General features: G+C 42.3%; 2 protein-coding genes across 9 annotated transcripts in view; one reads left to right on the forward strand and one right to left on the reverse strand.

Annotated features, from left to right (window-relative positions):
• The window catches only part of cds1 (CDP-diacylglycerol synthase (phosphatidate cytidylyltransferase) 1), a 24,824-nt gene extending 16,566 nt beyond the window's left edge, over positions 1–8,258 (forward strand). The window contains exons 3-13 of the mRNA XM_077000811.1: positions 247–343; positions 630–727; positions 1,112–1,251; positions 1,835–1,893; positions 2,943–3,025; positions 3,372–3,459; positions 3,572–3,640; positions 3,720–3,872; positions 5,279–5,398; positions 5,499–5,602; positions 5,792–8,258. Of these exons, the coding sequence (XP_076856926.1) occupies positions 247–343; positions 630–727; positions 1,112–1,251; positions 1,835–1,893; positions 2,943–3,025; positions 3,372–3,459; positions 3,572–3,640; positions 3,720–3,872; positions 5,279–5,398; positions 5,499–5,602; positions 5,792–5,927 (1,147 nt within the window). The 3' untranslated portion in view covers positions 5,928–8,258. The remainder of the gene's footprint in view (positions 1–246; positions 344–629; positions 728–1,111; positions 1,252–1,834; positions 1,894–2,942; positions 3,026–3,371; positions 3,460–3,571; positions 3,641–3,719; positions 3,873–5,278; positions 5,399–5,498; positions 5,603–5,791) is intronic.
• A 70-nt stretch (positions 8,259–8,328) lies between these two features.
• Positions 8,329–15,470, reverse strand: tmem175 (transmembrane protein 175). 8 transcript variants are annotated; one of them, XR_013130111.1, is made up of 13 exons: positions 14,505–14,869; positions 13,463–13,701; positions 13,315–13,353; positions 12,664–12,761; positions 12,239–12,290; positions 12,100–12,135; positions 11,884–11,967; positions 11,614–11,778; positions 11,188–11,269; positions 10,922–11,057; positions 9,904–10,668; positions 8,735–8,820; positions 8,329–8,441 (listed from the first exon to the last, which is right to left on the reverse strand). XR_013130111.1 is itself a non-coding variant. In XM_077000810.1 (11 exons), the coding sequence occupies exons 2-11, from the start codon at positions 13,655–13,657 to the stop codon at positions 9,999–10,001; spliced, it is 1,557 nt and encodes a 518-aa protein (XP_076856925.1). In that variant the 5' UTR covers positions 13,658–13,701; positions 15,306–15,470; the 3' UTR covers positions 8,329–9,998. The 8 variants fall into 8 exon arrangements, 3 of the variants coding, with proteins under 3 accessions (XP_076856925.1, XP_076856924.1, XP_076856923.1); XR_013130112.1 differs by having other exon boundaries at positions 8,735–8,823; XR_013130108.1 differs by having other exon boundaries at positions 8,329–8,820.
• Between the last annotated feature and the right edge of the window lie 11,589 nt (positions 15,471–27,059).

Below are 27,059 nucleotides of genomic sequence, written 5' to 3' on the forward strand. Positions count from 1 at the left end.
AGCAGTGTGTGTGTGTGTGTGTGTGTGTGTGTGTGTGTGTGTGTGTGTGTGTTCTCACTTATACACACACTTATTTCCCAGTTTCTATCCTGCTAATACCCAAGTCAGCTTCATAAGGGCTTGTAGCGCTTAGCTAAAGTTTTGAATGTGATTGGTCAGTGTAAAGGTGTCTGTGGGGGGGTCTCGCGCGTGCAGGGACCTGTTTCTGACATGGCGGGCGTTTGGGGTGACTCGTTATTTGTGCAGATGGAAGAACTGGTGGATACGAGGGATTTTATCTCTGACCATGATCGTCGGCTTCTTCCTCATCATCTATTTGGGACCCATCATGCTTATATTTGTTGTAAGTACACCTTTATTTCTTATCTCATGTGGCTGTAAACGTATAAGATACCAGTTATCACCGACCTCCACACCAAGCACCTTTAAGTCAGGACTGTTGTCCTCTGAAGTACTCTGGTTTTGCAGGGCCATATGTCGTCTTGGACAGTGTTTTTGATCATTCTTCATCATTCTGCAGGATACTTTGAGAAAGTGTTTTGCTGCTCTTAAGTTTAAACTTTTCTGTGCCACAAACTGATGGATTACCATAATCAGATCTATTTCTTGTGGGATTTGAACATCTTTAGGTAATGTCCATTCAAATCAAGTGTTTCCAAGAGATAATAACCATCGGCTACAGGGTTTACCATTCCTACGAGCTGCCGTGGTTCAGGACGCTCAGCTGGTGAGTGACACGCCAACATTCTCCGGTATGTAGGGCTAGGCAAGATCTGGTTTCTGTCTCTCTGTCTCGATCTGTCACCTGCTTTTCATGCCTGGCCTGTCAAACACAAGCACGCATCTCACCTCTGCTCACAGATAGACTTGGAACTGCACTTTGGTCAAGTCTGGTTAGCCGCTAGGGTTAACCGGACTTGACCAAAGTGCAGTTCCAAGTTGGAACCCTGAGTAAAGTGCACGCAAGTGGGCGCTTCATCCAAACAGCAGCATTACGAAGCACCGGCCTGTTCTGAAAGGGGCCGGGGGGGGTGAAGGTTATTCATGCATAAAAACACATTAGTACGTGAACAGGTTTCTGAAGCTACAACACGTTCCTCTTGCATTTCAGGTATTTCTTGATTTGCGTGAACTACTTCTTCTATGGCGAGACGGTGGCCGATTATTTTGGCGCGCTGGTCCAGAGGGAGGAGCCTCTGCTCTTCCTCGTGCGTTATCATCGCTTCATTTCTTTCACACTCTACCTGGCAGGTGAGCTTGGCAGGTCGGACGAGCCCCGCCCTCGAGACTTTGAACCGTGAGGGATTTTAATGCCATAGGTCCACCCCCAAGCACGACCCTAACTGCAGTGCTGTTGTAAAGCTCCGCCCCCGTGATTCAAATGAAAGCAAAAGCGTTTGGTTGGTTTTTGGGGGTCATGTGATGTTCCCATCCCCCAATCAGAGCAGGATCTGTTCCGTTATTAGCGCCACCTGCGTGATGCTCTGTGGGTCATAGGCCTCACTCTCCTTCACATGTACAGGGTACTAACTGTATCATTCTAACCATGCATTCTGCAGTGCTGTGGGGAGAATCACACACACTGTGCCCCCCCCCCCCCCCCCCCCCCCAGCTTTGGCACCAAGATCAATCTGAGATTCAATACCATCTCACCAGTGGAACTTTAAAATGGCCCCCAGGACTCCTGTATTTTATATTAACTCATGAGTCAACTTTATTCCTGTTAAACTGTTAAATGAATTTTTGTCCCTCTACTTCATATGTTGTAAATATTTTTATTGTCTTTTTAAATTAATTTTTGTAAAACTGACCGCATGTTATTTGCCTTTCACAGGTTTCTGCATGTTTGTTCTGAGCTTAGTGAAGAAACATTACCGCCTGCAGTTTTATATGGTGTGTACCAGTCATTCTGTGCCCAAGCACTAACACTGCCCTCCTCACTCACGCTTTAGGCCAACCACTTGGTTATTGAAATGGGCTATTTTAAATGCTACACTGTAAAACATGACAGCATTCTACATACAAGCATCCAACATACAAGGAACATGTAGAACAGTTTGTGGTCCAGTAGTGTGTGTTTGTGCTGTTTATTAATTATTCACCAACATAGGAGTGTTTTGTTTAGGCTGTTGTTGTTTGGCAATACGTTGCCCATTGTAGATATGGTTTTGAAGGTTTGAAGTAACCTCCTGGCAAAAGTCATTACCGCAGGGGGTTACAGCTAATATTAAAGTCACCTTCATTCTGTTTCATTACATAGAGCACCACTGTGTTTGAGACTCTTGTCCTTTAAGTTCTCAGAGGCGGTGAAGCTTATTTCGAGTGACAGTACTTTTAAATGAGGGCAATGGCTGGCTCATTGTTAGAGTGGCTGGACAACATACAGGCCTTAATGTCAGCAGGTCTATATAATCTCAAAGCAGGTCTATATAATCCCACAGCAGTCACGTAAGCTGTAAATGACCACACACACACTGCTGCCTTCCCCTCCTACCTGGTTTCAGCCTCACCACACTGCTTGAAATCGCACATTTGTTCATGTGTAGTGATTACACAAACCCAGCTGACATGCACTGTGAACCGGTTAGTAAAAGCTATTTTTTACACTGAAGTAAACCAAAGATTTCAGTTATGATCGGTCAGTGATAACTCATAGACAGTGTGTGCTGTTGTTGCCTGCAGCTACAGAACTGTACTGTACTAAACACATGACTGTATACAGTAAGACATTACTGGATGTGTGGTGTGGGGAGAGTTAGATGGATGTTTTAATGAGCTGTTCCGTAATGCAGTAGCGACAGTTTTAGTGGCCAAACGCCATCCTCACTGTTCCATTGATTTAGTCTGTGTGCGCGGACGTGTGTTTGTGTGTGTGTGTGCGCGTGTGTTTGTGTGCGCGGACGTGTGTTTGTGTGTATGTGCGCGTGTGTTTGTCTTTCCAGTTTGCTTGGACCCATGTGACTCTGTTGATTGTGGTAGCCCAGTCTCACCTGGTTATTCAGAACCTGTTTGAAGGAATGATCTGGTACGCACGAGCCACACCCAACCTTCTGAACACTCATACCTAACACTGCAGGTCCCTCACTGCATATCTCCCTTTACTACATTTTCCCCTGTCATTCATGGTGGGTAAATTTAGATTTGTGCATGTTTGTGACTTCCTAAGCCAAGATACTTGGTACATGTGATAGGGGATTTTCTTACATTTAAATGTCAGAATATGTAAGACTGTTGGACACTAATTCTCCAAACTCCTGTTATACAACCCAAAATGGTACAAATTCTTCCTTTTCTTTTCACCTCAGCAACCTTTTTATAACGTGAATATCAGTTACAGACACAATTCACAATTGAATTGTTCAATTCTACAGGTTCATTATGCCAATTTCAGCTGTCATCTGTAATGACATCATGGCTTACCTGTTTGGCTTCTTCTTTGGAAGAACTCCGCTCATTAAGGTAAACCTTACTTTGTGGATAAACTTTTGTGCTACTTGGCTTTATGTCATTATGCGTTACTTGAATTGTTCCAAGAACTTGGATTTGGATGCTTAATTGTGTTCCCTCTCAGCTCTCTCCCAAGAAGACCTGGGAGGGCTTCATTGGTGGCTTTTTCTCCACGGTGTTCTTCAGTTTCCTTGTAAGCTGGCCATCGTCTGCCTCATTGTGTGCCTCAACCGTGCCCTGCTGGTCTTGACCTGCTTTTCCTCCCCACCCAGTACGCCTACCTGCTCTCCCAGTACCAGTACTTTGTGTGTCCGGTGGAGTACAACAGCGAGACGAACCGCTTCGCCGTGGACTGCCAGCCCTCGGACCTGTTTGTCATCCAGGAGTACACGTTGCCGGCCATGGCCCAGAACATTCTTAGATGGGTAAGGTGGTGGACAGGGAACCGTCCGGGAAACGTCGAAACGGTGGAGCTTTCAGTACACACGACTGACTGGTGCCGTAGTAGCTGTACACAGAATTGGGCATTTAGTTTTGTGGGAGAGTCTCACTGACAAAGCTCAGTGGTTCAGCCTAAAAGTCTAGTCTAGCATGGATGATATGAGTGTGTGTTACAGTGACCAGATTAAATATTTGACATTGGTTGTGGGGTTTTGCACATCTATCCTTGAGCAACACTATTCACTCTTGGGTATAGTGTCGATACAGGTGTGCGTTAGATGTGTGTAATATTTATTTATTTTTTTATTATTAGATTTATTCATTTCATTATAAACAAATTAAAACTTATGCACAAAAGAAGAAAGTATACAATTCACTAATAAATATCTGTACTATACAATAATGACAATAGACTAGTCAGCTACTGCATGCATTTGTGTCACTTGGCAAGAAATATTATAATGATTCTAGCATACTTAAAATATTTATTCTTTTTTACGTGGATTTTTAAGTTTGGGGTCCACTTCCAGAGTCCCCTTAAATTCGTCCTATCCCACTTTGAAACCAGGATTTTGTCCTTAATCATTTACCCTTGAATGCTCTCTTTTTTACCCTTGAGTACTCTACCTATTCCAAACCTGCCCTAGTATTATTTACCTTTGACCTCCTGTGCATCACTGACGGGGGTGATCACCACATGTGTGAGATGTAAGATGTCCTCTTCTACTGATAACACTCCACGAAACCTCCAACAGTGCGTTCCACACGCCAGACCAACCTAGGACAAATGTCCTCTTTGAGATGGGGCTTCGCTGTTGACCTTAGACTAGGAGGTCCAGTATGAATCCTCTATGGATTCAAAAAGAACGTGAGCATATGTGGTTTTGGTGGAACTGGGCTACAAAGCAGAATCATCCATCGTGTGCTCTGGCAGTAAAGCCCTGAAATGTGTCCGGGGTTTCACTCTGTACCTCGTAGAACGTCTCAAGCCTGCTAGGTTATGCTCACACATACTCATCTGTTGGAGTATATGGAGATTCTAATGACTAGATGGAGGTAAAGCACATGTTTATATGAACACACAGCCAGCCTGAAGAATGGCATAAGCAGTGTGCTCTGTACATGTCATCTGAGTGTAAGTGTCAGGGACCAGAACACCTGTAGACAGCAAATGATCTTCAAGGATCTCCCAAGATTCATTTGGGCTTAAGAGACTCCCTGAAGCTGAGTAACGGCAGGCCTGCACATCACGGAGTCAAGGAGAAGAGCTTTATGCTTATCTGCCACTGCTTGGTTTGAGTAACATCTCGTGTCATGTGACCTAGGAAACCCAGAAGTGTACCCGTGTCACCGGCTCAACTGCTCTCCACGTCTGCTGCTTTTTGTACAGGAGACGGTGAACCTGTACCCGTTCCAGATACACAGCATCGCCCTCTCCACGTTCGCCTCGCTGATCGGACCGTTCGGGGGCTTCTTTGCCAGCGGCTTCAAAAGAGCCTTCAAGATCAAAGTCAGTCTGACCGTCCCTCACTCTGCGGCCGAGCGGCCCGGCCGAGCAGACACCGGCTCGATCCTCCCGGTCCCGCTGACACTCCTGTTGATTTCCGCAGGACTTTGCAGACACCATCCCAGGGCACGGTGGCATCATGGACCGCTTTGACTGTCAGTATCTGATGGCCACGTTTGTTCATGTTTACATAGCGAGCTTTATCAGGTAAGGATGTAATACTTGCCACAGTGGTGTTTACATTAGTGCGCCTGTCTAGACGTAACAGATGGGAGTGCTCAGGATGTGTGAAATGTAGGTCAGTTTCTGTGTCTTCATGACCCAAACGTCGGTGTTGTTTTAGCTCCCTGTCCTCTCACAGGCTCGCCGTATTAATATGTGTTGTTTCCCCTCCAGGGGTCCGAACCCCAGTAAGGTGTTACAGCAGTTGCTGGCTCTGCAGCCTACACAGCAGCTCAGCATTTTCAACACACTGCGCAACCACCTGAGAGAGAAGGGCATGCTGCCCCCTGCTGTGCTGGAGGCTCAATGAGACCAGGCAGCCCGTCGCTACTGCAGTTAACATTTAACTTCAGATATTCACACATGAGTGTGAGCGCACAGCCCGACTCCCCAGCCCTCCCAAAAACATCCTTCACAGCATCTCTAGAGTTTCACAACAAAATAAAGACTTTACCAGCAGACTTTACCTCATGCTTCCACTGCAGGATCAGCTTGTTGACGTATAAAAAACAGAGCTGCAACCATACATGACCACAAGGGGGAGCTGTGGTTCTTTCTACATTGTACCATATACAAGAACATGTCTTGTGGCAAACAGTGAAACATGGAAGCATGGGGTAAGTGAACGTAAGAGGGCTGAACGTTTGAAATATGCACAGTGAGAGCATTGCACTGATTGTGAAACTGATTCTCGCATTATTTGTGTGTCCTTTTTCCATTTTTTTATAGTCGTCAGAAATAGGCCACTTTGTGACTGCAGTAAGGCTGTGACATTGGCTTGTGAAATAATATTACCCAAACAGCATGTAACTACTGATTCATCAGTGATGACCTTACTGGCAGCATATGAAACAACCCCCCCCCCAAACTGGCATGTATCTGAAGTCATACAGTTATCACTAAAAGTAGCCATTTTTTCTTTTTGAGTGAGTGAGTGAGTGAGTTCTAGAATGGCAGTAACAATAGACTTTGTTAACATTAACTGTGGAATTTAGAAGGTGTAGGCCTGTGTGTGTACATAACTGGTGTAAATATAAAGATAATACTAAAGAATTTACATTATAATATATAAAGTACACTCATGTGACTTTAGAGGTATGAAAAATATATGCAAACAAACTAGATTTAACTTCCAGAAATTTAGCATGATTCAATCTCTGTTGGGCAGAGAGGAAGGGTGGTGAATCAGACTAGAACTAATTGCTTCTTGATGTGAGAGGTTTTAACCGAAGATGATTTGGAGTGACAGTTCAGTGGAGCGGAAGGCTAGCTGCACTTTCAGTAACCTCGACTAGCCATTTTAGTTGCACTGTATTTAGAAGAGGCGGAGTCTGCACTTTTTTTTTAAAAAAAAGGAAGGAAAATGCTTATAAATGTCCTCTTCAGGTTTTACCATCAGACACTAACTTCTTCCAGTAGAATTTGTGTTTAGAACATTATAAAGATCATTCATGCTATTATGAAGATTGTTTGAAATACTGTATGTTATTTGAACATGAATGTCAGCTAATTTGTTGATTCGTTTGTTAGTACTATTGTGTTACAGGAACTGATCTGAATATGCTATCAGAAATGTGGCTAAAACATTAATCCTGAATTTTATTTTAATAATAATAACTCCCATAATTAACATCACCTAAACATTAATAGAAACAGTTCACATCAAAGTTCGGAATTCTATGTACTTTATTGTTTGGGGAATAGTCCTTTGACCTATCCACTAACGTTTTTTTATTTACACATTTACACACTATTGTTCAGACATGCACATGTAAAATATAAACATGTAAGTATACATGTGTTCAAAAACGGTTAACTCTACCATCCAGGGTCTTCAGTGAAGGAGGGACAACAAACCCACTCATTTACTGGACATTTTGAACTAATCCTGTTCAGTGACCTTTGCCCTAGAAGTCTAGCCTTAGAGGAGTTTGGGACCAGACATTGTAGTGTTTACCTTGAGTGAGTGACTATGTGGAGATGTGGGCGTGGTCCTGACGGAGCGGCCTGTCTGGCCTTCTCTGTCTACAGGTGGTTTACACACTTCCCCTTTCACTTTCCTTCGTGTGTTTCTCTTCCTTAAACCTCATTGGTTGTCACGGCTAAACTCCCCGTTGTCCTTGTCACTTTGTGACCATGTATGAACGTTGCAAATCTCATAGACTTAAACCCTCTCAGACCAAAACCTGAAAAAACTAAGACATGTTTAAGACAGGTGTAGCTTCAAAGCTTACAGATGAACCTGTTGTGTGGAATTGTAATGTTTGTCCTTTTTTTTTCTTTATTTAAATAATTTATTGCGCAGATTACATTCTCCGATATGTAGTTCTGAACGAGAACGGCAGCAGGGTTCAGATTATTCATCATTGTAAATCTGTGGTTTCATTGTTTTTTTTCATTTTAATAATTATTTAAGATTATGATTTACAGATTTTATAATGTTTAATATTTAGGTTTCAAACGGGCAAAATTTTATAATCAGAATATCACCAAGAATACAAAAAACCAAATGATTGTCTTTGGGGGAACTTACCGAAGTCAAACAATATATATGTACTTGATGATCATTTTATTATCATTATAAATATTATCATTATTGTTATTATTACTGTTGAACTTGAATAAAACCTTTTTTCCCCTTCACGTGCCTCTGATTGGTAATTTTGCATCCACACGATGGGTTGAAGAACAAAAAAAACACAAGCACGTGCTTATACTTCAGCAAGCAGCAGTTTCCCAACTTTATTATTTAAAGAATAAGTTGTGTTGGTTTGTCTTGCACATGTTTAGATGTCCCTTGTACATTCATACGTCAGCAGACCAGCTAGAAAAGGAAAGCATGCAGATGTTCTGAGGACCAGAGTCCAGTGCTCAGCTGGGCAGGGACAGGGGACATAGCAGCAGTAGTGGTACTTGACAGATGTCCAACGGTGCGCGAGACATTATGACGGGGACAACAGTCATAACTAGGGAATGCGCAACAAGCAACATTTCGCCTTAAGCTGAACAGGGCGAGTGCAGGGCTATTCAGGGTCTAGGGTTCAGTGCAAGGAGGCATCCATTGGATGACCTAAGGTGCCTTAACGTGGTGTGAGATGAAGTGCATATTTCTGTTACCTCAAAGAGACGGGGGTCTATTGTTTCAGTCATTGTGTTCTTCAAGCGTAACACTGTTCAGCATCGGTAACAGTGGAACGTATGTCCTGCTGACGGTGAGAAACAACAATCTGAATCACTGCAGGAATTTCCTTAAAATAATTAGCAGAATTAATCTTGAATATAAAACAATAATGACTAGAAATGATCTAAACGTCATTGTTTACAGCTCTTTGGAGAAAGTATAGAGTATCTATGGATTATAGGGAAAAAAGATGTCCAAACTAAAGGATATGCAAATTGTTGCCTAATTTTTTCATAGTAAAAGGTAAAAGCACATGGTGGCTTTTGGTGGAGGCAAACTCCAATGAAATTTGCAAATAGTGAGGGCCTATTTACAGTGTGAAAGAGCTGAGCCTGTGGTCCTAGCTCATAGCTATGATGCTGTTTACTTTTATCAATACAAATTCAAGACTACGAATGAAACAGGCCAGAACTGACTGTAGAATTTCAAATGATGTGAAGTTGCATCACACAGTAAAGCAGGGGGCAATTCACTACCTTAGACGTTACTTAAAATTGACATCTGAAGTGTGCCAGAAGTGTGGAAAAGTGTGTAATTCTAGATTAGACAGCAATGCCTCAATCCTTAACATTTCTATTCAATAGGATTGGTTAAGGCTAGAGTGGATTTAGCAGGTTTTGTAATTACTTCATTCATATCTAATCCTTTTTCTATACCCTTCTCACTATCATACAATTTTTATGTGTCCAACATCAGAGCCAGTACTTACAAAATGTATTAGTGTAAAGACTAATCCCTGAACAAGAAATTGATTAAGTGATCTAGGATTTCAATTTTAGAGAGTAGGTCAAGTTGTAAGTTCTTCATCTCTATGAAACTAGTTTGTGGAGCAGAGGATGAGATTTAGTTCTTCATAACTATTATTGGATTTGCATTTCACTTTCTGTTTTATCTTAATTTATGTAATTTCAAGTTATCCTCTGTATCCTTCCGTAAAGCACTTTGTAAACTTTGTTTCATACTATATAAATAAATCCTCTTCTTGAAAGTCTTTAAAGTCAGTTACAATTACAATGCACTTGTAAATGTTAAGGTCTTGTTACATTATTAGTCAAACGCCAGTTTTCTAGTTACTCATAAAAAATATATATTATGGCTATCTGACCTGGAGAATCTGCACATTTCTGCCACAAGGAATTTGTGGTGACATTTTCAGAAGACCAGGTGGGGTGCCCCAGACTTCCAGGGACCTACTGCCCGCTAGGTGACGATGTCATTGAAGGGCAGGCGTAAGTCCTCCTCTTCCACCAGCGTGTCTCCTGTGGAGGTCCTGGCGGGACAGAACAGGCACCTGAGCACGGCCAGCGCCACCCGCACCAACAATCTCAGCACCAGGAAGGCGAAGGGCACGGTGATCTCCATCAGGTGGAAGATGGAGGCGCTGAATCGGCTAAGCACGCAGGTGGAGAGGAAGGTGGCGAGTGCCACGCAGGGGTAGAGCGCCAGCTTGGCCAGCATGAAGGCGTGCTCGCGGCCGCCGTAGCGCACGTACGGGTGGAGCGTCTCACGCTCGGAGAACAGCGCCGTCACCCACATGGCTAGCTGGAAGAGGCCCGCGAAGAAGATGATGACGCAGCTGATCTGGACAGCCTCGAGCTCGTTCCGTGAGCCGCGGGGGAATTCGTGCGTCAGCTGGTAGGCCAGCGGCAGGCCTCCCACGAACGCCAGCGAGAAGGTGTTGAACAGACCCATGAGGCGCGTGGCACGCGTCACGTGCAGGAAGAGCGAGTGGTGGACGAACCAGAGCAGGCCCACGGTGGCGAAGGAACCGAAGTAGGCCAGGTACTCAGGGCCGTACTCCCGCAACGCCGCCACCAGGCTGCCGCCGAACTCCCTCTTCACCAACGACGGCTCCGGAACATTATCCTCACTGGAGCGAGAAGTTATCGACATTATGAGGCACTTATCAAACTCACAGTTACTTTTACCTCAAGTATTAGCACCAGCAGGTAAAATGGGACAATGTGCTACAAAATAGTCAATATAGCAAGTCTGGGAGAGCAGGGAACGCTAACACCAAGGTCATGGGGCTGAGCACCCAAACTCTTACTGCTAAATGTGTAAGTCACAATTGATCAGAGTTCGTGCCAAAAACTGAAACTTTCCTAAATATAGATACGTACCATATATCTAAGATGAGAAGAGTTGCTACAATGGCATATACGCCATCACTGAAAGCCTCAACACGCTCTTTGCTCAGTGGTTCGTTGGGGTGGTATGTATACAGCAGCATAGGGTCTGAAGTGTCATCTTCTTGGCCTGAGGGAAATTAATCGAAGATTCATACAAAAACAGTTTACTTATTTTTAAAGTACAATGAAACACTTTGTGTCCAAAACCTCCCAGTTCATGACCTATGGAACCTCCTGTAGGAATATATGGTACTTACCGCCGATGGCTTTGTTCCGAACCCACTTCAAACACTGAGAAATATATGGCATGAATATGACAAGAGCCAGCAAAATATAGGACTGCAATACAAACAGAATTTGAACAGTGTTTTAGTTACGTGTTCAGATAGCATCACGGCCCTTACTGAGTGTTATAGTCTCGTAAATAAACCCTAAACTAGACCTGGCCCTATTTGATCAAATGTGTTGCTATTTCAAAACAAACAAGCAAAAGAACAGGACAGTTCACACTATCCATTTACAGGGTTTACATTATACACTACTGTAAACCTTTTCATATGGGTAGTGATCCAAATCATATTCAGTCAACTGGAAACTGGAATTGTACTGGAATAATGCTATAATAATGCTATAATAATGCTACATATAGTGTAGTGACATGTAAGTAAAGAAATATCACCAACCAGTTGAAAAAAGATGAAGGAGAAGATGCTGGCAAAGAAACATATTATTGGAACCCTCATGATAACTTTGAGGATGTGGTGTCGGTAGAAGGCCTGATTATCGGACATCTGAATGTGTTCGTTCAGAAGAAAAGGGCGGCTGAATCCATATAAGACGATAACGGCCTGAGGAGACCAAGGTGAATCTCAGTGAATCTAAACCTTTAATCCAGGAGAACATAAACCTTTAATCCATCAGATGTTGTGTAAAGCAGAGCATGGATTACCTACCTGAATGAGCCCTATCACGATCACACAGGCACAGAAGAGGAGAACACCAAGACTATTGTTGGGGAATGTTGCCATCAGTGAGAACTGTGGGATTTCAAATACCACAAATGACGCCAAAGGCCTTTGTGAAGAAATTTCTGCTTTCTTCCTTTTGCCATTTGGTTAACAAAGTTTTGAAAATTCATTTGCTGTTTTATTCAAAAGAGGATTACTCACTGTGTACGGCAGAAATGTTATCAGCATCATGCAGGCCTGAAATATATAAATATGTAAGTCTTGTCTATTTGCATTATGAAAAGTGAGAAATGCTAACATGCAGATGCATGAGGCGTTTAACAGCTACGTGTGAACGCACCAGATTGAGAAGTGCGAGGGTGTCGTCAATGCGCTGAATGACTTGGAATAATCTGAAAACAGAAAAGTTGGGGGACTGAATAAGAAGAAAAACGAACAACCACAGAATAAGCTCCAAAAATTGAGCTTATACATATATGCTTATATGTATGTATCCCTATGTATATGTAAGTAGCCCTATGTATATGTATGTATTCCTATGTATATGCATATATCCATATGTATGTATCCCTATGTATATGCATATATCCATATGTATATGTATGTATCCCTATGTATATGCATATATCCATATGTATATGTATGTATCCCTATGTATATGCATATATCCATATGTATATGTATGTATCCCTATGTATAGGCATGTATCCCTGTGTATGGTCAAACATCTGGATCATCAAGCACAAATATCTCAGCTGTTCTCACCTTATGTGGGCTGCCCAAGCAACAGTGACGATGAGAAATGTGATGAGGTACACTCCAATCTTAGTGGTGAGGAGCATCTGTATGCTCTCTTTCAGTTCCTGCACACAATAACAGCCATTTCCACTCAAACAGAATGAATGACGCATTTCAACAGGGCAGAGTAGAAAAATCTAGTTAATGGTTTATACATGAGTCATATGAACATGAGTCTCTCAATTTTTCTGCCTTTATATGTTAGTGAGTAGTTGCTAAAAATGGAAACGATGAAGAAGGAGGAAGGTACAGAGGATGCAAGGTGAAGGTTACTGATTAGCAAAACCACGAGACACCAAACTAAATAACGTCTTACTGAGTTTTACAGAGCTGACGCTTAATACTGTAACAGAGTCCAGAGAGCCAAGTTACATGACCATGTATTGGGTGCAAAAGGCTTGTGAATAATGTATGAAAACTGAAGTCCTTTTTTTCTCAGTATGGATAATATAACATTTGGAGGTCAAAAGGAATAAATGAAATCTCTCTAGCTCTCAACGTTGAACACATGGGCTGGTCTGAATGGCTCAATTTCTACTAGAAATTCTCTAAAATGTGTTTAATAGCATCTTTCTTACACGCAGAAGAGGTTAAATGTGTCAGTATGGAACACCTTACCTCATTGTCATGAAATTTTGTATGGGCAACAGGTAATATCTGTGAAGAACACACACGGACCACATCTCAGTGCATCTCATTACATGCTGCTGTGGACTCGAGAAGAAGTCAAATAATGATTTAGTGAGGTTTTGGATATGTGGCTCACCATGACAGTGGCAATGATGGAGATGAGAGCATCACTGTAGGCTAGGAGACGGTGTGAGGACTGCGTGCTACTGTGTCCGTCCCGTTCAGATGGCGTGACGCTTTCAGAAAAGGAATGTGACACATTTCTCGGCGTTTTCATCTTCTCCATTTCCTCGTCGTCGTGGTGTTCAATTATTTCGCTTTCATCATCCATCGTGTCGTCCAGCGTCAGACGGAATTCACATGCAGGGACGGTTGCTTGTTTGCAAACAAGAATGACACTTAATAGCTGACCGGAAGGCGTATGCGCAATGGGACGAACAACATCTTGTATGAATTAAGCACAATTTGTTTGTTTTTAAATCCGGGAACATGCAACACTGGATTTAACGCCGCATGTCGTAAAGCAATCTAGATCAAATTTCTTGTTTGCATAGAAATAAAAAAATCTCAAGCAAGAGGAAGTGACACAATGTTATTACACGTGACGGTCATGCGTGTTTCTTACTACCCTGACACTTCTTCCAAAGGCCACCAGAGGTCGCTCAGAAAACACACAAAATTAAAAATGTAGGCGTGAAGCCATGACTGCGAGAAAAGACAACTCTTACCACTGAGCAATGCTTTTCCTTAATTCTGAAATCTTGCCTAAATAAGCATTCTGAGACCTAGATGTGAGCACCAGCTCATTAAAACCATGAGCTTCAGAAAGGAGCTCAACGCTAGAATGACAAGATGTGCAGAAACAATTTTGTAGATGTGTGTCACAGCTAGAAATTGCATGGCTATCCAAACTGAAGGGCAGAACTCTGTAGGACTGTAGCTGTGTTATCCTACACTCTCTCTTTCTCTCTCATTACTAGATAAAGCCAGTCACCCTAAGTGGGACTCGAACTCGGGTCCAAACGCATATAAAGGTGAGCTCTGAGCACCAGACCAAAGAGCCTCCTCTCTAATAGCCAGAGCAGCCATTAACCTTCCTAAGTGATGGTCTCCATCACAGGCTGCCTTTGATATTCATGTCCAGAAGATCAAAAGGAAACATAGTCTTAGAGCTGTACCTTTATACATCAATATTATTGGAGATGATATCCGCTTAGAGAAGTATTTTTTATAGTATTTCTTTGAATTAGAACGACTGTATAACCATGTTGGTTAGAATGACTGGATGTACAGATACAACCTCAGGCTACAAAGTCTACTTCAGTAAACAACTGCGTATCTAAACATATTGAACTGTTTTCTCAAGCCAGTCAGCAAAAGTGTCTTGCTGGGGCTGCTAAGCGTATTGATGCTTTGCCGCATTAACAGGCGGTAAGGGTCCCGTTTCACGGTGCGGTACCGCTGTAATTCATAACACCAGCTCGGTGGGCATGAAGACTCTACAGGCGCGTCGTTCATCATGTGTGCTGGGTCGAGGAGAGCAGAGACCAACCCGTCCTGTGGCAGCTTGATGAGGAAGGGATTACAGAAACATCATTTCCCTGGATCGGTCATGTTTACAGGCTGCATGCCAGCTGCGTGAGAAATGACCGATTCGACTTTCCTGTTGCTTCTATGTTCATGATTTGAAACACGCAAACTGCTCTGATCCGTGTCAACAATGTGCAGATGGGGCATGTTTAGGACACGCCCCTTAATCTTCATTAGGGGATGAAACGGTAATATGTCGGGAATATAGGCCGTGTGTAGTAAACGTCGAAGCTGTACTTGTCGCCTATGAATATAATGAATATATATTAATGTTAATTTATATTTGTAATAAATTTTTAACAGCAGTTTGATATATTGGAGCACGTGTTCACTAATGACTACGAATTGGTCAACCACTTTCGTCATGCGTCATGGTTTGTAAAATTCACCATCTGCGCTGTCCGGTGTCCGGCCGTCACTCGCCGAGCCTCCTGCAGTTCCCTCACCGCTGACGACGCGGTTTGCGCGGTTTGTTACGGGCTGCCGTGGCCGCTACCGCGGTGAGTGGAGTGATTTAGGGCGAAGGTCAGCTGAATGTTGAGAGTGTAACGTGCCAACACACTCACGGAGTCTTCACCACGCTGTCTGAGAAGCAGTGCTGATATAGGAAACGCCTTTGGTCATTATAAAAACCTATTTTTGTTGCCCTTACTCAGCAAAAAGAGCAACTTCTGCATGTCATGTGCCAAATACGCTATTAAAGGTCAAATGCATTTTTTACCTTTACTTGTGCTGTTGCTCACAAAATCAATATTGGCATTATGATACTGATATAGTTAATATAAATACCAGTAGTAATTAGTCTACTGCAGAACAGAAAAAAACATCAATACTGTGAAAACTGTCATTGCAGTCTCTTGGAAAGGCCTTCCAAGACTGAAAATGTCCGTATTATTTTATTTAGCTAAACAAGATACCACAAAAATAAGTTTTCTAACAAACTTTCTTTACCACATCTTTTCTTTACCTCATCCTTATGTCTTAAGAGTTAAAGAATACATAACAGCTGTGTATGCATGTCAGCATGAAGAGGTTTTCTTTAAGTCTTTTTTTCTTCATCGTTTGGCATTAGCACTGATAAACAGAACAGAGAAATGTGTTCACTGTGTCTTTCCTTCTGTGTCTCCCTGGTCATCTCCCAAGACTCGGCTGTGGCTGTTCTGACTCCTGTCTATATTCGGATCCCATGCTAATTCCACATTCCCCATTAACGATGCCCTTGGAATATTGTTGAAACGGTAGCCAAGCAGGCAGCCTTCTCACGCTGGAAGATACTTGAACCACAGCCTGATCCCCCAACCTGCTGGTGGGACAGAAGTAGGTCGGCGCCATTGATTTGTTTGTTCCCTTCCTCCTAATCTGTCATTGGCCGAGTGGCTCTTAATTGCACTTTAATGGCAGAAGTGGCAGTGGAGGAGGGCGGGAGACCCAGATGGCCTTTGAAGGGCGTGGCCTGGATTAGCGTGAAAAGCAGATCCCTCGCCTCCGAAGTGATGAGCAGAGATGGATGAGCTGCGACCTGTAGGCAGCCAGAGGCAGACAAGCTCAAAAAAGAAAGAAATTTGCGGTTCCGCAACATGATTCTGCTGCCCTGCATTTCATCAGAATGGCACCTGTGAGCTCGATAAACATTAGTTAGTAATGTAGGTCAAGTAATGGCCGTAATCACTTAGAAGTAGCCATATTGATTATTCCGTTTATAGATGTGGTTATTTTTTCTCTTGTGTTCCATACAATTATCCTCATGTACATAGATAATTGCTTACGCCTCCCCACAGTGGCTTTCTTTGATATTTTGCGATTTATTGTGTTGTTTCCCATGTAGGTTAATTTACGTTTTCCATTTATCACTTAATGTTAAATTTTACAATAAATTAAATATTATTAAATATATAATAAACAATAAAACAATAAATATTACAATTGCTATAAATATTTGCAAATTGAAATGTGGAATTTCTTGTTTAAATATGCATTTCTGGGAATTAGTTTGGATGCTTGTCTGTTATTCTTGTGTGGGCATCGAAAGTTCTCAATATGTCATCTTCCTTTGGGGAGTTTGCTGAACTGAAACCAGAAAATCCCCATCCTCTCCGCCGCACGTCTTCAGGCCACTGCAGGCCGCCAGTGAGCGCTCTGTGTTCCAGTGAGAATGTGCTGGCGTAGACATTTAGTGACTGAGTCTCTGTTGTAGACTGACTGGCGTGATACGAGCGCTCTCTCCTCTGCCTCAGGGCAAGAGTGACTGTAAACCTATCTATGGGAGACTTGCCTCAGTCATACAGATGATGTTTTGTGACCAAAATATTTTAATGCGGTCACATCCAGTCACATCTCAAGCACTTCCCCCATGAATTCATTGTTGTAGATTACGCTTTGAATATATGCAGAACATTTAACTGGATACATTCTGACTGAAAATCGATTAAATGTTACTCCTCCATCTTGAAAACTACTCCAACATCTAAGGAGGGGCTGCTGTCTCAAATCCTGCTCCATAACCTCCGTGAAGGAGGATGAGCCTTGATCTGGTTTCCGGACAACAGCCGTGTAATCACCTTGACCCGAGGAAGGTGGCAGGGCTTCCTGTGTTTCTCCAGCTGTTGAAGGTGGTCAGAGTCTAGAAAGTACATGCCAGTGTTATGAGAATTTAGAGCAGTGTACTGGTCTTCTCTGAGACTAGGTGAAAGAGTATCAATGGCCTGTGTTTCAAATGAGTCAAGTTCAGAATGGATGCCAAACTGTTGTTTTTTCCTTTTTTTGGTGGGGTTAAGGGTTCAACTGAACACACCATCACACGCTACTGCTGAATGAGTCGCAGTGTTAGAATGCAGCTAGGTGGTATAATATTCTAACGATTGCTCAAAGAGAGATGATGTCATCTGATGTCATCCCATTTTTCAACAGTGTTGTCTCAAGAGCATCTGTTTTGGCCTGAAGCCTGTCTGGACTGGTTTTGTAGTAAAAAAAAATGGAAATTGATATCTGTGATGTCTTTTAAGTGTACTTTCCCCACTGCTCTCACAAATCTTTCACTAAGAGTTAAAAGTCTATATTTGATTGACCAACTATTTAGGGCAGTGGTTCCCAAACTTTTTCTGCCGTGCCCCCCTTTAGTAGATGAGAATATTTTTGCGGCCCCCCCTACACCCCCCCCATATTGACTAGGAATGTGTTTAAAACTTACAAAAACAATAGGTTCACAACTTTGGTCAAACATGAAAAAAATAAACAGCAAGAAACCTTTTAAATGGTTCAATAATTCTACATATAATTTAAAATAAATAAGGAGATGAAATAAGAGAAACAGCAATACATATGCGGCTAGTTTGCAAGCGCAGACATCACGCAGAGCACAAAGCATGTAATGGCCAGAAATATGTGTACTGTCTCTTTAAGGGAGCGAGTAGAGCGCGCGTATGGAATATTGTTTTTTTTAGCTTTCTGCCGTAGACAGACTCAGACCACTGCTCTTTAATTTATTTCTGTAAGTAACGCATTAAATGAGCTTTGGACAACTCACCAGTTCATGTATGAACAGTGAAGTATTGCTGGAGCCCAGGTTTATTTTGGTCAACCAGCAAATAAACGGACTAAGTGGAGTATTACCACCAGCGCGAGTATTAAGGTTGAACTAACTCCGAAAAGCAAGCAATACAAGCATAGAATTAGACTGAATAGATCTGTTTTTATGGATCGGTCACATTGTCCCCGATACCCGATCTAGAATTTTTTCAGATATTAATATCGGAATCGGTGCATCCCTAATATTAACACATGTGCACGTTTTACTTTCAAGCTCCGCGCCCCCCCTGCAATAGCTCCGCGCCCCACCTAGGGGGCGCGCCCCCCACTTTGGGAACCACTGATTTAGGGGATTATACAGTCAGTTTGATCTAATCCTCTAAACACATCAATACATGGTCAAAGTGTTATTACAAAGCCCAAATTTAGGGTTTAGTTTTCTTTTTCACAGTGCTCTCCATAATATCAGGAGTTCCATAGGATCTTGTACATTTACATCTCCTGCTTGCATCCACGTGATATTATTCACTGATATGGTGAAGGTTGTGCTGCAGATGATGAGAACTCTGACTCTGTGAATTATTGAACTCAAATGAGCTGCAGTGCTTATGTGAGTTGCGGTGTGTGCATGTTTATTTTAGGGAGAGGTTTGGAGAGCAAGGTTTTTTGGCTACATTAATATTAATGTTTCTCTCTCTCTCTCTCTCTTTCTCTCTCTCTCTCTCTCTCTCTCTCTCTCTCTCTCTCTCCCTTCTCCCACAGCCCTGCCCCTCCCCCAACACACTGCTTCAGCATGTGAAGAACTTACATGCATTGAAAGTAAAGAAATGAAAAAAATGATAAATAAAGACTCGGAGATAAAAAGGCCAAAGCTGGAAGACATCAGATTCCGCCACACCATCCACTGAACTTCAATTACTCCACTTCACCACCCGCACAAAAAACAGCCCACTGGAACCCAGTCTCTCCAACCACCTGGCCCAGCTAGAGAAGCCTGTCCCAGAAATAGACTCCACCACCAAAGAACACTCTCCCCACTCTTCTCTGAGAGCCGGCCATCTGCATCAGCCCCATCCCGGGACGACTCGGAGCTGCCGTCAAGCCAGGCAGAACAGAAGAGGAGGACGAGGGCTGTCAGCGTGAGTTAGGGCTCATTCGCTAATGGGCCAGTTCCCCTCGCACCGTTCACCGCTGGGAGGATAAATCAGGGATGGCCCTGGCGTTCTCAGGCTGTGGCGGTGCCGCTTTATGATCCTGACCAAGTGCCAGTCTGGCACGGCACAGCTGCGGCGGAAATCTCTCTAAAGGGAGAGAAGAACGAGATGACTCACGCGCCATTAACGCTGGGCCCTTCCTGCCGCATTTAAGCACCTCGGTAGGGAGTGAATCAGCGAACGGGGCTCAGCCTCTCACACTGGACCAGCTTTGACATGCACCTGCATGGCCACAATCTGAACAACAGTATCATCATCATCATCAACAACAACAATAATAACACTTCTCTAAAAATAAAAGCCATTTTTTCCTCTCTTCCTCTTTTTTCTTCCTGGGTTTCCCATTAGGGGTTTGCTGCATGCAGGCAGGCGGGGTACTTACCACCACGCTAGTGCGAGATCATGTGGAATGTTTTCAGGGCACATATGCAACTTTCTACAAGCTCCCTTTACAAAACAATGCAGCATTATGCAGAGGCAACCGCCATCCATCCTCAACACTCTGCCAACTGGGAATCCAAAGACTCGTTCCAGCCTTTCTGTTCATGGTAAGGCTTAATGTTTTAAGCATTTAAGGTGTGTGTTTTGTGTGTGTGTGTATGTGTGTGTGTGTGTGTGTGTGTGTGTGTTTAGAGAGTGGCATCTGGTAAGGCAGCAGGACACCTGCACATGAACCTGTCTGTACAGGGTGGGCTCCCTGGCAGATCCCCCAGCGTAACATATTAAAACAATGAATATTTAGAAATATCTTTATTCAGAGCTAAGCATATAATTATTTGGAATGATCACAAGGGCAGCTACTTCTAATGTATCAACGCTCCTTTTCTCAGTCAACTTTCACTGATATTTTCTGTACAAAATATATACTACTCAACCCAGGCTCTGCGTAGGCTGGGTTTCTGAAGTGCAACATGCTTCATCTGAATGTTAATGCTGTTAAGTCCTCCCCACGACTGTTTTACCTTGGTGACGTCTCTCCGTCAGCTCCTTGGCAACCACAGAAGACTGTGCTACATATATGGTGGGCTGTGTCTCCCCTTTACTGCACTACATCTAAACCCCTGACATCCACTTAAGAAGCCAAATCGGACAATGGCTGAGCAAACCAATCCCCACTCAACTAAGCATATACTTCATCAGCTCTGCATTGAAATGATTGTATCCTTTGTATCTTTTTCTGGTGCATCCTTATATAAGTGAACCCAGAACATAATGAAGGTCATACATGCACAGAAGTTACTGTCTTCTAACAAGCATTAGCTACAGAATCTTATATCATGATGTCAGTTTCTCCATCTCAGCCCTTGATATCACTGGGTGTTTTCTGCCCCCTGCTACTGCAGTAGCAATGGCAGCTGCCCAGAATTCACACAGGCTTATGTTATTTATTAGAAAGCTGAGAATGAAAGGGTAATCCTTAAAGCTCTCAACCCAGAGATGGATTACGCCATCAGACCATTTCTGCCCCTACAGCGAGTGTGTGCCACTGGGTGACTGGGTCCTGAAGGGTCATCGCACAGAGGAAGCGCTTGCCATTGGTCCTAAGATAGGCCAGGGGCAGAGATCTCCATTCCAAAGAGATGGCTTGACCTCACGTAAGTCCCACCTCCACTGCACTTCACAGGAATGAATGATTTCTGCACAGTGCACAGGCCTCTTGAGCAGTGTCCGTGTGCAATTATGTGCACATGCTGCAGTGCTGGATGAAATGTGCGAATACTGGGTATCATTAAATGTTTTGGGTTGGTTTGAGCATAAGTGAATGAATTAAATATGTTAAAATGGCATGTTAATGTTCTACCAATGGTGTTCAGAGATGAGAGTGGAAATTCTACAAAATTCCTAAAGAAAACACAACAGGACACAATTAGAATTAATACTGGTGAGTTTACTGAAAGGTTGATGGCTCCAGAAATGTTTATTACATGAAGGCATTGTACTTCTGCATTTAAAGACCATTCAGAGCAATCACTACCTGTGATGTAGCAGGAGATGAAGTTCCTTCTGAGACAGGGATATTACTGAGTTCCAAAAAGCACAGTAGTTCCTTTACTGGACTGTTCTAGATGAATATCACAAACCTACACACAGTGATCTAACCCTTCTGCTGAATTAGAGGGCTTTTTTCATAGGAAAAACTCCACATGAATTCCCTCCTATAGGTCTGAGACCATTTGTTCCTATATATGTTCTACAATAATATTGTATCCTTAATTAGGTGAAATGTGCCAATATTTTACTTAAAACCACATTCAACAGTGATTATGTGAAGAGCTTCTTCACACAAATGTTTCATCAACCCCGGCAGTTACGTCACAACCTAACTACGTCCTATGACTGCGCGAGAATGTGTAGCGTGACTTTAGGCCTCAGGTCTTCTCTCCGCAGTGCCTTTTGATTTAATACATCGAGCCCTGTTCAAAATCAAATTACTGACCAATAGTATACCACCTGATTCACCTAAAAAGACAACAAAGTTCTTTTTAGATTAATCTGCTTGTGTTTTCGTCAGTCTTGTGTGTTACTAAAATAATAAAAATAAATAAATAAATACAATAGACAGGTGGCTTTTGTGGGGCTGGGTCATTTTACAGAAATGTCCACTTTTCTGTCTGTTTTTTGCATTTTAAAACCCCTCAAATTTAGGGATTTATTTACATTTTAAGACAAAACAACATGATATTTGAACAATTATATCTTTTTGAACCACTTATGAGTCAGTTTTTCTTTTCAACCATTTTAGTGTTTTTCCAAGTATGCCCAAAAATGCCTGTCCTCGCTGTCATGCTGGGAAACTAAGGGCTTTAATTTTTGAATGGAAAACATATACTTGATTAACTCAACTGCAGTTATGTGTCCATAAAGGTCCAATATGGCACACAAAATATTTAAAAATACAATATTGCAAATAAATATAATAAAATACATAATAAATGAGCATGTCCCCTATATTCATGTCACTGGTGTTACCGTATGACAAAAGAATATTATTTTAATATACAAAGCCATGCTGATGACATCACAGGAAGTCATTTTGTTTCCTCTCTGAAGATGAATGGAAACAGACACATTGTAAGTTCAATGTCATTTTTCATTTTTTATAAATTTTATCATCTACCCTAAGATTTCCTTCGAAGCTTCAGTGCAAGTCACTGGTATGCCCTACTTTAATCTTTGGAAAATGAACATAGAATAATAAAAATTGATTAATTTATACATAATTCAGTGAGTAGTTCATGACTGTCAACATGTGGTTTGATTCCCTGTGGCAGCTATTTTGTAAAATAGGTTGATATGATAGTTGGCACTGGTGTTACTGTCACTGGTGTTACAATCCTGATGGGTAATGGTACATGAAATCTTCAAATAAATGTACAAAAAAGGCAAAAAGCCATTTAGGTGTACCTTATGTATGTTCTTATAGCCAATTAGTACAGTAATAATGTAATACAATTTAAAATCCTAAAAAAAGAAATGTATCTAGGAATCAAGGATTATCAAGGACCCACCACCCCGCGGTTATCTTTCACAGCCAACATTTACAGTGCTACATTTTGTAAATCCTTATCTGTAAATCGTACAGGTCCGTTTAGCTATTGATCACATCCATAATGCCATTACTTTTTAATATCATTTAATGGATCCAGCACTTTCTGTTTTAATAAGTTCTGAGCAAGTATTTTGGTGATGCAAATTTCACGTGAGCTAAAATAACAGACAGATTTTATTTGTGGCGTTTAGCTGGGTGCTAAAATATATTCCAGTCGGTCTCCAGAGTTTCATTGAGCCTTTTAGGAGACGAGAGAACTGACGCTGCATTAGTCTGCACTGCATTTACCGAAATGACGTAGGAGTGAGGTAACCACCCTAGTTAATACAAATTATAGCTATATTTCACACAGACATCACATCATACGTGTTAGCATAACGTACACTTTGTCATCTATCGCACCTCTGCTTGACAAGTTCAGACAGAATGCAGATTGGCGAGTTATGCCAATCTGTATTAAACTTGTATTCATTTCATAAAAATTGTTAGAATGGCAGATTAGATGTCCTGAAACACCGTTTCTTGTGTTTCCCTCGACTATTTTCTTTCCTACTTTTTGCCCGATCACCCCAGATTAGATTTTTCATCAGCCAAATCAGCGTTAGTGTGGAAGACCTCTAGACGTCATATTAAATCATATTTAATATGGGTTGGTGCTGGTCATAATCCATCCATAACTGCAGCTGCGCGAGTACAGTTTAATTTGTGGAGAGATTACAGTTAAAGCTGTTATATAAGGGCACGCGCCAGCTGCTTCTGCGCGAGGTCATTAGATCAGCGTGCTCCCGCTAATCCTCCCGCTACCTCACACTACCTAACACTGACGACTGTTCAGCATCTCTGTCACCGTTTGTCTGTCCCTCTCTGAGTTAATTTGTTTTTGAAGGATGAAACGGACATTGATAATTGTAGAGATATGAGAGAGCTTTTGTCAAAAGTTTAATTTCCATTCTCTTTGTATTAAAACATCAACAAAACAAAACAGGGCCTACACACCAAAGCAAGGTTTGTTGGGGAAGCAGTGTAGTTAATCAGGCCAGGGCACTTACCAAACATCCTCACACAGTGCTGCTACTGCACACCTGCCCCGACTGTGTGAGGTGTGGATGGGAAGGCAGGAAGGTGGAGGTACGCTGGGCTAGGGGGACGGCCTCTCATTAGCACCATGCAGTCTCGTTTTGCACTCACTGGGGGTCTGCTCTGTATACACACACACACGCACACACACACGCACACACACACGCACACACACACACACACACACACACACACACACACACACACACACACACACACACACACACACACACACACACAAACACACACACATGCACACACTCAAAGACAGTGTGTCTGGTTCATACAGACAACCTCATCTTCTGATTCCTTTCTTCTGGCTTCTCAGCAGTGCTCTACTACACTTACCCACTCACTTTCCCATCTGTCCCTCTTCATACTTACCTCTTGTATTTTTAGCCCTGCTTTTAAGTGTTTCATTACGCTTTGGACCACCTACACTCATATGTACACACACACACACACACACACACACACACACACACACACACACACACACACACACACACACACACACACACACACACACACACACACATTCATTTTTTCTGCCATGTGGTTTTACTGATGTTGATTTGCTTCCTGTTTCTTGAGTGCCTTAGGAATGGGTGCAGTGGCGTTTTGGTGAAGTTAGAATAACACCAAATTAGATTAGAAATTAGAATAACAGTGGATTTCTTACAGCAGCAAAGGATCACAGAGGTGCTACAGTGTCTCCAGCTGCTTATGCAATAGAATGAGGGAAGACAAAAGCATATTCCTGGGAGGGATACAAACAAAACACATTTACATTAGATGCAGCTTCCAGGAAACATTTGCCTTCATTCCCATTACAAGCCCCAGTTTTCCTAAGCCTATGCTGTCAAGCTTGGGTCAGGGGTCACACTAGATTTGTTAAGAGATCAGCTGTATCTGAAATCATTGGCCTGTGCAATAATCCACAGTAGCATACTTAGATCATATAGTATTACATATTCTACAGAATATTGTGGCCTTGTCTGTCTGCAAATGAGCACAATGACGGGTTTGGCTAATGCCACGATGCACAAGTGCTGTAGGGATTCAATGACTGCAAATCACAGAGGGATGTGTGTTTGGAGTATTTGATATGTTGACTGTCTCAGTCCTAATGCATCAAAATGAACAAAGATCTGGGAGTAATGGAATAGATACGAACCCCACCTATATACAGTCTGCCCAACCCTAACCCTTCTGCTCAACATGGGGAAAAGGGATTTGCAGCCATTTTTTGCAGGGAGGGCTGCACTGGGCTTTGAGTTGCGTGTAAGCAGAGCCCTGCGCTATTCAGCTGGGTGAAGCCACATTCGGTCCAACAGTACATATCAAAGGAAGAGGCGTGGAGTGATGGGGAGAAGGGCCCTCCAGTGTCTGGCTGTTAATCTTTTGCTGTTAGTCTTCCCAGAGGAAAATCGGTCATATTGCAGATCATATTAGACAGGGGAACATGGTGAGAATGTTTCGACCCATTATTATTGCTGGAGAACTGACTAGACCAAGGGGACCTGGAGACATCAGCCTTCACAGAAAAGGAAAAGAAACAAAATGTAATGCAACTCTCCTTTTGTTTTATTTTGGAGTTCTTTTTTCTCCTGATATTGTCCTACCAGTGTTGTCAGCTAAACAGAGAACGTGGTTTCACAGACAACAATAGGCTTACATGCACGTGGAAGAAGGTTAAACCGTTCATTTACTCTCAGACTGTTGTACAGTTAGCCGCTTCTCTTGATCTTATATAGCCTAGATCATGCTAATACTTGCAAATCACAGAAAATGCAATGCAATGTGCAATATGGGGTTTATTTGAACTCCACTAATTTGAACATCACTGTTCAGTGACAAGTTTGTGTGCTGTACAGCCTCTATCTGAGGGCAGGTGAGGACAGCTTGTTTCTCCTTCCTGGCAGTGTTTGGAAGAGAAGCTCAGTGTTTGGTGAGAAAACTTCCTGGTACCAAAAACCCAGAAAGCTGAAACTGTATCATTGCTCACTGTTATATTCCACTTGTGTTTCAGCAACATTCAAACCACTGTGCGGCATATAAAACTTGTCTCTGGTTTTCCAAGAAAACTTTTAAACAGCTTCATTGTAAAATTGTGTTGTCTTTGGCACTTAATCCATTTTGTGTGCAACAGTGTTACAGTTTTCAGAGCTTTGTAGATCAGGGCCATTCTGCTCCTTAAAGCAAAATGGATAAGTTTGTTGTTGGCCAGCATTTACGCTGTATAAATTTCCATTCATCTGTTGGCAAGAAAGTAACTGATTTGAGGCAAATTTTAATATCAGTCTTTACAAGCAAAAAAATCTTTCTAATGATTTATTTTCATCTTACTACGTCAGGGGATTATGCATGATGGAGTTCTCAGTAGTTCCACATACCCCATACATATCTCTATCATTTCCTAACCCTTAAAATTGTTTCATTTGTGGCTAAACATTCATTACAACATATGATTTATAGCTTACAAATAGTTTTTTGCAGAGCCCTAATGAAGGTAAAGCCATATAAACCCGCACAGGGCTGGAACATACATTTCTCTTCTTTACTTCAACACGGTCTCTGTAATGCAGTTCATACTTAATGTTTTGCTTTCCCTTAGCACAGTTAATGACCATTTCAGATAGCAAGGAAACGTTACGTTAAAAAGTATGTAAAGTTTTACAGTGTAAAGAAGTCTATAACAAGCATCGTTTTTATGGGAAGCGGGTACGAAGCCCGATGAAAGCAAGCGGAGCACACACGAGCGTTCTACAACGTCC

The sequence above is a fragment of the Brachyhypopomus gauderio genome, chromosome 3 (genome assembly GCF_052324685.1).
Source record: "Brachyhypopomus gauderio isolate BG-103 chromosome 3, BGAUD_0.2, whole genome shotgun sequence".
Lineage (NCBI taxonomy): Eukaryota > Metazoa > Chordata > Actinopteri > Gymnotiformes > Hypopomidae > Brachyhypopomus > Brachyhypopomus gauderio.

Coding starts and splice junctions, on each gene's coding strand:
- tmem175 (XM_077000808.1), bottom strand. Junction 12,762..13,314: donor CAAAATTTCATGACAATGAG/GTAAGGTGTTCC, acceptor TATTGTGTGCAG/GAACTGAAAGAGAGCATACA. Junction 12,136..12,238: donor CCCTCGCACTTCTCAATCTG/GTGCGTTCACAC, acceptor TATATATTTCAG/GCCTGCATGATGCTGATAAC.